At 44.6% G+C, this 11,700-nt stretch overlaps 2 protein-coding genes across 2 annotated transcripts; one reads left to right on the plus strand and one right to left on the minus strand.

The window, feature by feature from the left end:
• Window positions 1-1,307: 1,307 nt before the first annotated feature.
• On the minus strand, window positions 1,308-7,414 carry cmpk1 (cytidine/uridine monophosphate kinase 1). The gene is made up of 6 exons (XM_085378244.1): window positions 7,175-7,414; window positions 5,836-5,982; window positions 5,210-5,362; window positions 4,785-4,861; window positions 4,422-4,518; window positions 1,308-1,808 (listed from the first exon to the last, which is right to left on the minus strand). Exons 1-6 carry the CDS (start codon window positions 7,316-7,318, stop codon window positions 1,767-1,769), a joined length of 660 nt encoding a protein of 219 aa, XP_085234370.1. The 5' UTR covers window positions 7,319-7,414; the 3' UTR covers window positions 1,308-1,766.
• A 1,052-nt stretch (window positions 7,415-8,466) lies between these two features.
• fam78ba (family with sequence similarity 78 member Ba) lies at window positions 8,467-9,936 on the plus strand. The gene is made up of 3 exons (XM_085378206.1): window positions 8,467-8,801; window positions 9,026-9,305; window positions 9,694-9,936. Exons 1-3 carry the CDS (start codon window positions 8,467-8,469, stop codon window positions 9,934-9,936), a joined length of 858 nt encoding a protein of 285 aa, XP_085234332.1.
• Window positions 9,937-11,700: the final 1,764 nt, after the last annotated feature.

The following is an 11,700-nucleotide window of genomic DNA, read 5'->3' on the forward strand; positions in this document are numbered from 1 at the left end:
GTAGACTTTCATCTTTAATCCAAGGGGTCTAATCAGGAATTACAGCCACATTCAGAGGCTTAAAATTAACTGGAGGTGCAGTTTCCTGGCCTGGTGACGCCAGTTTCATGATTATTCCATGCATTTGGTATCTTTTAATTGAAACTCACAATATGATGAATGTCAAAAAGAAATGTTGATTAAAGTGAACGACGCTGTAATTGGGCGTATTTAACCAAGTCAAGAACACTCTTGAGGAGATGAGTGTATCAGTGTCGAGGTCTACAATCATGAGGAACCTTCACGGATGTAAATACAGAGGGTTTACAGTGAGGCTGAAACTACTGGTTACACTCAAGAACAAGAAAGCCAGATTAGACTTTTCCAGAAAACATCAGAGAATCTTTGGACAGATGAAACCAAGATGAACTTGTACCAGAATGATGGGAAGAGAGACGTGTGGAGAAGGGGAGAAACGGCTCATCTGATCTGAAGCTCACCTCATTATATGTGGAGGCAGTATTGTGACATGCGGATGAATGGCTGCCAGTGGAACCGGCTCACTAGTGTTTATGATGATGTGACTGCTGATAGAAGCAGCAGGATGAAAAACAAAGTGTTCAGGGCTATACTCTCTGCGCAGATTCAGACAAATATTGTATAGACAACACTATTGTGTGAGCTGCCAGGGACCATTTTGGTTAATTCTTTCAAACTCACCAGGCAGCGTTTGAAATGGATGATGACTCAGAAGCATTCTGCCAAAGTAACTCAAAGAGTTTCTTAAGGTAAAGAAATCAGATATTCTTCAATGGTCAAGTCAGTCACCTGATTTTCAACCCAGCAGATGATGTTTAAGGACAAACTCGCAATCAAGCAGTAACTGAAGGCAGCTGCAGCAAAGGCCTTGGAGAGGGTCTCAAGGGGAAAACATATTTATCCATTTGTTCTACAGTATTTTCATCCAAGTACTAAAAACAATTCTTGTATTTAAAACTATGTGCTTTACTTTGGACCCGGCATTTCAGTCACATATTGATTGGTTTTAAAATCCACTGCGGTGTCGACAGAGGTAACACAAAAGAGACGGACTTTTAAAAGAACTTACAAACGTACACAGCGCATACTTAACTTCACCTAATCTTCATTTTCACTATCACTAATCCCAGCTCGCATAGGCGTGATGACGCGCATTCTGGAATAATAATGTGGGCATTCATCGCCAAATTGAAGCTTATCATAGGAACATGTAGCAGATACTGACACACGGCACAAAAGCGAGTGTTCATGCTGTAGTGCTGTCCAGTAAACATGAGATGGATGTTGTATTCATTTTATTTGGATGGCAGAGAGGCTATATGTGGTTCAGTACAGACTTAACTCCTTCCTTGTCATCAGATCAAACATTTTTTATCAAGAGCGAGATAGCTTCTATCAATGCCCCTGAAAACATTTGTCATACGTACAGTTTTTCTTAGACTTTCAGTGCTGCGAGTGCCTTTGACAAAAGAAGTGTGTCTCTAAGCTGAGGCCTCAGACTATGAGGAAAGACTACACTGTGAGCTCTTCTGAATAATAACTAGTTCATCACAAGTAGCCGCTTGCCATTGCTACCTCCACATTCATACACATTTTACATCCTCACAAATAAACAGTACAGCGTTTACAAAGTCAAAATTAACCAAATGTAAAAAGTCATATGAATGAACATATAAACTTATTATAGTGTAAATGCAGTTGATAAAAAGAAATATAAAAGATAAATGAATGTTGGCAGTTGGCGAAACTCAACCCTCTTTGTCTAGGATGGCTTTCACATCAGCGAACACCTGGAATAGACAAAAAGCAACGTGTTAGAAAGCCTGAACTACTGGAAGAGCTGCAGGTGAAGCTTATCTCGCCGTCCGTGGCTATGTATTACTGTTTTTAAATGACAGGTGCAACAAAAACTCAATAAAAACTGGAAATCCAGTAAAGGTCGCCTCTTTGACATGCCTGAGCGGCTGTTCCGAATACTTCAATCAATCAATCAATCTTTATTTATAAAGCACTTTTCATACAGAAATGCAGCACAAAGTGCTTTACATGGTTAAAAGCAGCCCACCCCATCCCGCCCTCCATTTCACTCCCCACACTCTCATTAACATAAGCGGTCATGGATACACGCCCCCCCCCCACACACACACATTTACACTCGAAAAGTAAAATTGGGCAAAATTAGGCTGGGCACACATGAGCCAGGTGAGGAAACACTATAACAGGGAGCCGTCTGCACCGGGAGCTGGTCACAGACCGCAGCCTCCAGGCTGGGCACACAGCAGGAGGGAGGCAAAGAAGCCCCCCAGCCAGGCTGAGAAGAGCCACAGCAGCCACGGTCGATCACAACCCCGGTGCAGAGAGCCCCCTCCGAGGAAACACTGGAGATATGACCTAATAATAGTATATACAGAATAAAAAGATAAAATACAATAAATATTATGTAGAACCTAATTTAATAATATAAATAGATTAACAGGATAACATAGAATAAATAAACGCTAAGTAAAAGCTAAATTAAAAAGGTGGGTCTTGAGCCTGTTCTTAAAAACATGTACGTTCTCTGCGGCCCTGAGCTCCTCCGGCAGGCTGTTCCACAGACGAGGACCATACCACTGAAAAGCTGCCTCTCCGTGAGTATGTGTCCTGACTTTAGGAACAATCAAAAGGCCAGTACCAGAGGACCTCAGGGTCCGCGAGGGTTCGTATGGTAAAAGCAGATCTGAGAGATAAGAAGGCCCGAGACCATTAAGACATTTAAAAACCAATAAAAGAACTTTAAAATCGATCCTGAAACACACGGGGAGCCAATGCAGCGATTCTAAAACCGGTGTAATGTGGGCCCGCCCTCTGGTCTTCGTCAGCACACGAGCTGCAGAGTTTTGTAAAAGTTGTAAAGGTGGAATATTCTTTTTGGGGAGACCAGAGAGCAGGGCATTACAGTAATCAATGCGACTGGTAATAAAAGCATGCATCAGCATCTCCATGTTGGCCCGAGAGAGAATAGGCGGGACTCTGGCTATATTCTTTAGATGATAAAATCCAATTTTGGTTACATGTTTAATATGTGGGATAAAACCAAGCTCAGAGTCGGAAATAACACCCAGGTTTTTCACTTGTAGTGAAGGACATAGTGAAAATGCCTGTAATTTAGACTCTCTGAGCCTCAGGACCGACGATTAAAACTTCAGTTTTGTCCTGGTTAAGCTGTAAAAAGTTTTCTGCCATCCAAGATTTTATATCTAGAATACAGTTAAAAAGGGCATCCATTGGTCTGGTGTCATCAGGAGACACGTAGATGTACAACATCAGCGTAACTGTGGAAGTTCACTCCATGCCTTCTGATGACACCGCCAAGAGGGAGCATATACAAATTAAAAAGTACAGGGCCTAAAACCGACCCTTGGGGCACACCACAAGTCATTTTATGGGCACTTTTGTGTCTGCGATGAGTGCTGGATGTCCGTCAAGTGTGTCCGAGTGGCAGATAAAAGTGGATGATGTCACATGGGTAACAAATCTTTGGATGCAGTAAATGACAGACATGCCAGGTAAACCCAGGACAGGTGGCCAGTCTGTCAAAGGGCTAATGTATATTCAAATAATTCTAAAAAAAATTTAGTTATTAAAAAAAAACCCTAAAATGTCTTAAACTCTCTAATTAGTGTGACTCAGATTTGGGTTTGTAGCATGAGAAATAACAAATAACTTGCTCCAGCACTTTTTTCTTCTTCCACTTTTAAAAGTGGAAAAAGGTCATTTTGTGCGCATGGACACGGGTACACCAAAACACTGTTTGGAAATTTGTGCGTGCGTGAAAAAAGTGTAAGATTTGTGTCTAGGGAAATGAATTAGTAGACTAAAGGTCATGACTATTTCATGAACTGCTGTGAGACGGTGTTAAATGTTTACGACAGGAGAATAGAAAACGCTGGGATGAAAGATTCCTCCTCTGAAAAGTTGAGTGAGAAGTGATGAGATAAGCTCTCATCACCAGCGATGATTTTCTCTGGGAAACTTTGGGCCCAATGTGAAACTGCAGAAGAGGCCTTATCTAAAAATAGTGATGCAGAGGTGCACAAGGAAATGAGCCTGAAAGGGAGATTGGTGGATTTACTGAACATCACAACCACCATATGATGGCAGCCTTGGCACGAAAACCTGTCAAAATACCTGTTTGCCCAAACTACCAGTTCCCCCCGACAATCCCAACAGCATTCGATCTAAAATGTGAAAAATTACAACTTGAAAACATCCTGGGTGCATGATGGGGGACTGAATCTACAAGTAGCATTCTTCACATAATCTCTCTCATATATCAGGGCTTGTTTGCCTTAACTGGCCTTAACTGGCCTCTATGGGAGGCATTCCTGAATGTTTTCCTGCAGCCGACGCTGTTTACTCACCTCATCCACTGAGCGAGAAGCATCTATAGTGTGCACCTTGCCTTGTTTCTCATACAGATCAATGATTGGTCGTGTAGACTGCAGGTAGGTTTGGATTCTGCAATGAAGAAAAATATGGCATGTTATTGGGGTCAGATGACACAAGGGACTCCAAGCAGACATAAATTAGGTCAAAAACATTTGTGCAGGTATCCACCAGTAAGTTAAATGGGGCAGACAAATCTATAGTGATCAGACATGCATGTTTTTCCTATAGAGGGGAAAAAACGAACACAGGAAATGGACGACTCAGTGGTATATTATTAAATTAAAACAGATTAAAGGTCTGACTCCAGATATTAGTTCCTCAGTAGAGAACTGCACCTTTTCTCCAGGCTCTCCCTGTTGTCATCTGTTCGCCCACTGCTCTTTCCTCTTTCTAGACATCTGTTGATGCAAACCTGCAGACAGAAGAGTCAAAATCAGTGCAAAATAACTCGCAAAACATCAGCTCAGCACAGCAGAACCACATTTCCACCAAAAGTACTTTTAAGAACTTTTAATTCCAGGATGTTTTTCCCCCACTGAAATCTAAAAACTTAAGATGATTTGCCAGATGTAAGAACATGCTCTTTTTACACTTTAGTTTTGTGGGTGACTACACAACAATTTGACATCACTCTACTTCAGCAGGTGGTAGCAATACAGAAGATGAGAATGAAGCAAATAAATGTTAAATGATTTCTCTGTATCCTCATTTAAACAGCAATCCCTGCTGTGAAATGGACAATAAAAGGTCCATGACTTACCTCATTGCTGCAGTCAAAGAAAAGCACAAATTTAACATCAGCTTTTCCATCCATGACACTATTCCACCCCTGAAGGTTGTCCTCGTTTCGGGGGAAACCATCGATGAGAAACCGGAACTTATTCTCGTTTTCCTTCATCGTCGCTTCCATGGCCTAACAAAACGGGAAGAACAAACAGGAAATATTTTGCATTTGAGATTTTTTTTTTGCATCTGTAACAGTTCATATCATGATGCTGACATACTTAAAATTAAAATTAGTCTCTCAGTGCAGCAAACAGACCACAGTCATCCAAGAAAGTGATTCTGAAACACTACCAGTAAACTCTAGCAGAAGGTATCTAACATACAACTACAATACATTTTTGTCTCTTTAGTTTAGAAAAACAAAGCAGTATAACCTGAATGATAAACAGAAAGAAATCATTCACATTACATTCAAATGACTAAAATGTCAGAATCAAAGTCGGGGTTTTGGAGAAAAATTTAAATATTAAAAGTTAAAACTCAGTTTTGTAGAATTTTTTTTGTTTGAACAAATAGTGTAAAAGTGTAGTTGAAAACAGGTCTGACCTGCAGGATCTCTTTCCAGGCGAACCAGATTTACAACCTGTATTGAATACACACCTTCCTGAGTAAGTTGATGGTGATCTCCACTGGGACGATTTTGCCCTCTTTGATGTAGTTGGCAATGAGCTGTCCAAACTCTGACTCTTCTCTGGCTCGCTCTTCCCTGAGTAAATCCCCAGCTGACAAATGGGTGTAGCCATAACTCTAAGAAACACACAAATTTCTAAATTGAATCAAGTAACAGTGATGAGAATCGAAAACTATTTTCCAGGTGTGTACATTTCTGTGAACACTGCGACAGCCTTTACAGACAGCATAAATCTTTCTAACTCGCAGGCTGAGCAGAAAAAAAGAGTCAGTCCTGAATGAAAGGAGCCTCTATGCCTCTAGCTGCCACAAGGCCCGATCGCTGCACTTGAAGCATGGCAGCCAACACCCAGTAACATCCGTGAACAAGGGTAGCTATAAAGTCTCTCTCTCAAAGAAGCTGTGTCTGCCAAACACACATCAAAGAATCCACGGCGGCCCCCAGTAGAGCTGCAGCTTCAGGAGCTTCAGACAAACATCAAAGCAGCAGCCTCATTACGAGTCCTGGCTTTGCTTTGCTGACTTTCAGGATGATCTGATGAAATAAATAAAATAACTTTTTGTTCTGGCCCGACTGAACAAATAAATTATGGGTTAAAGAAAACTTCCAGTAATATACAACAGCCTCTTTCCCCCAATACTTTGATTCTTTTAAAAAATGTTTTCTTACTACATTCCTGACAACAGATATTACTGACATGTGTTGACGTGTGCCTTGCCTTATCAGCAGGATGGGGTGATTAGTTCCTTGTCCAATACCTGTCTATGTCTATGTCATTATTTGTTTCTGATCGTTCAAAGTCAAGGCTAGTGTGGCCAAGTGCACTCCAGACTCGCACTGACATTACATAACCCCATCTGCACAGATAGGATGACAGCACTGAAGAAAAGTCAATACACTATCTCCTGTTTGTTCTACGTAAACAGGTATTATTTAGCCCATTCATCCAGTCGCAGGACTCCACAAATACCTTATTCTTTGCTGCTCTCACTCAATTGTGAAGAATTATTGTCATCGAGTCTCCTTGAAGAAATAAATATATTAAAATATAGCTCCTGCTTCTCTTTCGGCACTTAATCTGGATATCCTGTGAGGTGAACAAGCTAGCTGCCTGGCTAACGCACAGGTTCGTTTTAGAGGACAACCGGAAGTGACAGAAAACTGGGATACTATCCTATAATAAAAGATCCTACTGAAGTCGCAACAATAAAAAAAAAAGAGGCATATCCCCCTGAACCACATTTGCACCACGTCATTCACAACACTGCTCGATGAAGAGGGCCGTTTTCATTGCCCTTTCTCTCATACCTCCACGATTTTGGAGCACTGAGTTCCTTTGCCGGCGCCAGGCCCGCCCAGCACGAATACAACCTGCGGCTTCATCACCAGCGACACCCGGTACAGCAAACTCGGGACCTTCTGCGACAAGTTACCGAACAAACGGCCGATCATAAACTAGCGCCACCGGCTGCGGGTACGACCCGGCGACGTATGGATATATAATGATAGTATTAATAAGCCGAGCTGGCCGGTGTATGCGTGTCAGTGAGAGTTGATGTCAAACGACACTACTTCCGCTATCGAGCAAATCCACCAATGGCGTCCCACTCTAGCGTGACGCATGCTCGTAGACACGCCCGCGTGCACTTGTTATTTTTTTTTTCAATGCAGAGGTCGGGTGACGCCCCTCCCTCCTCTACCTCCACACAGCATCAGCACCTCGAAACCGAACAACTCGACCCTCCGCGGGAAGAGGATGCTCTCCGGCCCGTGAGGCTGAGCGGCAACAACGAGATCGATAGCCTGACGGTATAGTCGCTGTTTCCCCGCCTGCACGTTTATGCCGCCTCGCTGCCTCCATTCATATTGCACCATTCATGCATCCCCAAGAATGGAAACTCGCTGCGAGGAAAGGGAAAAAAAAGAGAAACATTAAAATAACCCTCTGCGGCCCCGGTGGCTCGCTTTCGTAAGACATCGTCCTCGCTCGTTTTTTACTGAAGCTTCCTTTTCATGGCGGGCTTAAAGTGATGAGGACCCCCGATTCTGGCTTGTGAGGGCGCCTCGCGAATGTAGGGCTAGTACGGGAAAAGCCGAGCAAACAAAAGGCATCCAGACCCCCTCCTCCTCTGACGCACCTGGCTGCCCTGTCGCCACTTGACATGACAGCGCAGAGCCGGGAGCAGAGCAGCAGGATCAAGGGGCACCGACGTGCGGCCGGACGTGCGGACACGACGGGGAACACAGGAGCCTGCGGACGCTCGGCGGAGAGGCAGCAGCAGCAGCCCAGGGGAGGCCGGATTGCAGTTTCTGGGGACGAGCGCCAAGGGCAGTGCGGCAGTCAGCAGGCAGACCGGGGGGAGGAGGCTGCGAAGATCTGCGATACTTCCCCCCAAGTCAACACTGCTGTCTCACCTCCATATCATCCTAAAGATATTATGGTGGAAGTTTTCATTTTTCATCAATGGTGACTGTTGCTTATTCCCCTAGCTTTTTTTCTTCTTCTTCTCGCCCCTTTCTTCCTTTATCCAATCAGTGATTATGTGCAATTAAAGGATTAGATCTGCTCTTGAGGCAAGGGTGGAACCCTGAGGGGACTGATGTGCATACTGGCCAGGTATCATCGGCTCCCGTCTTCTCTGGCTTTGCTCATTCTGCTTGTCGCCTGCACTATGGGCTGTATTCAGAGCATCGCATGCAAGCCCCGCATCAGACGGGAGAACATTGTAGTGTATGAGGTGTCCGCCTCTATTGACCAGTGTCCCACCATCATTGAGGAGAACTCACCGATTGTGCTCCGCTACAAGACACCTTACTTCAGGGCCTCAGCGGGAGTCGTGATGCCACCAGTGCCCCGCAACGAAACCTGGGTGGTGGGCTGGATCCAAGCTTGCACCCAGATGGAGTTCTACAATACCTATGGCGATATTGGCATGTAAGTGTGTAGAAGACGCCATCAAACCTCTCTTGCTTACTGTGGGCCTCTAAGGTGTGCATGTGATTCTCTCACACACACACATCTAGACCAAAACCCTGTACCTGGCACTGCCACACACACACACACACACACACACACACACACACACACACACACACACACACACAAACAAAGTCTCTCATCCTCTGCTTCTCTGTGTCCTCTTTTGTCCGCTGCTGCAGGTCCAGCTGGGAGTTACCAGAACTGCGAGAGGGTCGGGTCAAGGCCATCAGTGACTCGGATGGTGTCAGCTACCCCTGGTACGGCAACACCACAGAGACGGTCACCCTCACCGGCCCTACATCCAAACCGTCCCGTCTGACGGTCAGCATGAACGACAACTTCTACCCCAGTGTGACCTGGGCTGTCCCCATCAGCAACAGCAACACACCCATGCTGACCCACATCACCAGGGACCAGAGTTTCATCACCTGGTTGGTGGCCATGAACTCTGTCACGAAGGTAGGCCCGAAACACAGCGATCCCGCCTTTGGCCCACATCACGATAAGATGGGGGGAGGGGGGAGAAAAACAGCCGTATATCTTCAGAAACCACTCTCCCATTTCACACTGGCTATGATGTAATCACTTTCTCCTGCACTTTCCCAGTCTGGTGTAAAGTTACAAAATATCTCATCATTACCTTCAACTCTCCTGATGTAGCAGCGGCATCAGAAGTCAGTCCAGCACAACATGTGAATCAGGATGTGTTGTCTTTTGAAAGAGATATTTTATTAAAGAACACGAGGAAAGCACGGCTGTTTTAGTTTTGTGTCAGCAGCTTGGTCTTAAAAGATCATCAGCAAGCACATCGACCATATTAACACGATGGCTCTGTCTCCTCTTCCAGGAGCGTATAGTGTTGCAGACGGTGCGGTGGCGGATGCGGGTGGATATCGCCGTGGATCCAGACATGCCGCTGGGCTCTCGGGCCTCACTGGTGGGCCGCCCCTACCAGGAGCAACCGCACATCCTCAACTACCAGGAACCCATCCCTCCCAACGCGCTGGGGAGGCCGAACGCCAACGATGCCCAAGTGCTAATGTGGAGGCCGCGGAGAGGGGCGCCGCTCGTCGTCATACCGCCAAAATAAGAGAGTGAAATGTTTGCACACACAAAAATATGATTGTTCCCTTTTGGAAAAAAAATAAGTGGAGGGGGGTGTAAATGGATAGGAAAGTAAGCCCGATGGTTGGCCCCCCCCTCCACCCCTCCGTGGCTTCTTCTTCCTGAATGATTCAAATGGACTATCGCAATTAGCCGGTACGGATATTACATCTGGGATCTGACGTAGCACAAGAAGTCCACAGCAAACTATTTGTCAAGGACCTGGAGCTGCATCAAAGCTTGTTTGAACCCCCTCACATGCTTTGGACTGGAATATAGAGTTATGCCTGCCTTTTAGCTGAGAAGGAAAAGCTGTTTTTAGATGTATCGCAGAGGTATTAGACCACAACAAGAACTGCATCCTGCATCCTTATGTAGACCCTATTGCATGAGAATGAGAGGAACACACAAAAAAAACCTCTCCTTGGAGAACTTTCGAATAGCATTTGTTTTGTATAACTTGTTACCTGAAGACATTTTGATTGAAAAGTCAGCCAAAAAGAAAACAAAAAATACAGAGGGCTGGTAAACCTCATCAGTGCCAACAAAGGCCTTCAGCAATCTCAGTATTAAAGGATGTATACAGATCATTTAAAAGAGACAAAGTATTATACAAATCTTTTTAGGTGAAGAATAAACTCGTACATCGACCAGATTGTAACAACAGCACCCACTTGGCATAAAAGTCTGGGAGAAGAGAAAAAAAAACAGCCTGCTGTAGTTTTCACTTGAGTTCTGCTAATACACCAAACGTACGCACCCAGCATAGTTTCTTGCCTCAGTTGTGCAGCTGATGCTGTTTTGTTTTTTGTTTTGTTTGTTTTGGATGGGTGTCAGATTTGTCAGAGGGATGAGCCAGATCTGTTGCTACCTTAAATAAATAATGTCAGCTATGCGTTCAATAAGTGCAGCGTAAATGACTTGGAGCAGTGCCGGACAACAGATTTGAAACAAGAAGGCGATAGCAGTCGGCACATATATCACAGGTGGAGCGAGGCCAAACTGTCCCGAGGCTACATTTGATGTTGCACTACAATCCAGGGAATAGAAATGTACCCGTGATGGTTTTGCCGGTGTGAAACTAAGCCAGACACCATTTTAAAAATGGGTTTTATTTGGATCCGTGCCAGCGCTGCTTCTGTGACGTCATACTGATTATTTGTCCGGCAGATTTCTGCAGATAAACACGCAGATGAAGACTTTCACTGCGTCGTGGCCACGGCCCGTCCTGGGCCTCCGTCCAGGTCCCTGCCTGCCACTCTGCACAAGTCACATGACTCATCTTCCATCTGTGCTTCTCTCCAGGTTCACGCCTCACCTTCCCATATGCCCGCTCTCTTTTCTCCCCTGGCTGCACACCTCATACACGCAGGCTAGGGCCATACCGAAGTCACAAATCCTTTCTGAGATCCACAACTATGCAAACATTGTCTGTGTCTTGAGTAAAACTGCTGGAAACACTGCAAAATTAACAGGAAAATAGGCTAAATGAGTTCTCCCACCAACGCCCTGCCATCTTATTTTATGCTGCTTTTATCTGCTGGGATCAATGTTGAATAAAAATGATTGTTGCTACCAATTAAAAAGTACACAGAGGTTAAAATAGGTCATATTAATTCAGTGTATCTTCATTGGTCACAGCACCTCGGCTCATTCAGCCATCTGTTGCTATAGAGACCAGTTTGGTTTTCCTGAGTGCACTGCAACTGGAACTGAAAAAAAGAAAAAGAAAGAAAACGAAAAGAACTGT

Source organism: Diplotaxodon limnothrissa, linkage group LG18, assembly GCF_057381915.1.
Source record: "Diplotaxodon limnothrissa isolate DT_005_m linkage group LG18, D_limnothrissa_male_GT1.1, whole genome shotgun sequence".
NCBI classification, from domain to species: Eukaryota; Metazoa; Chordata; class Actinopteri; order Cichliformes; family Cichlidae; genus Diplotaxodon; species Diplotaxodon limnothrissa.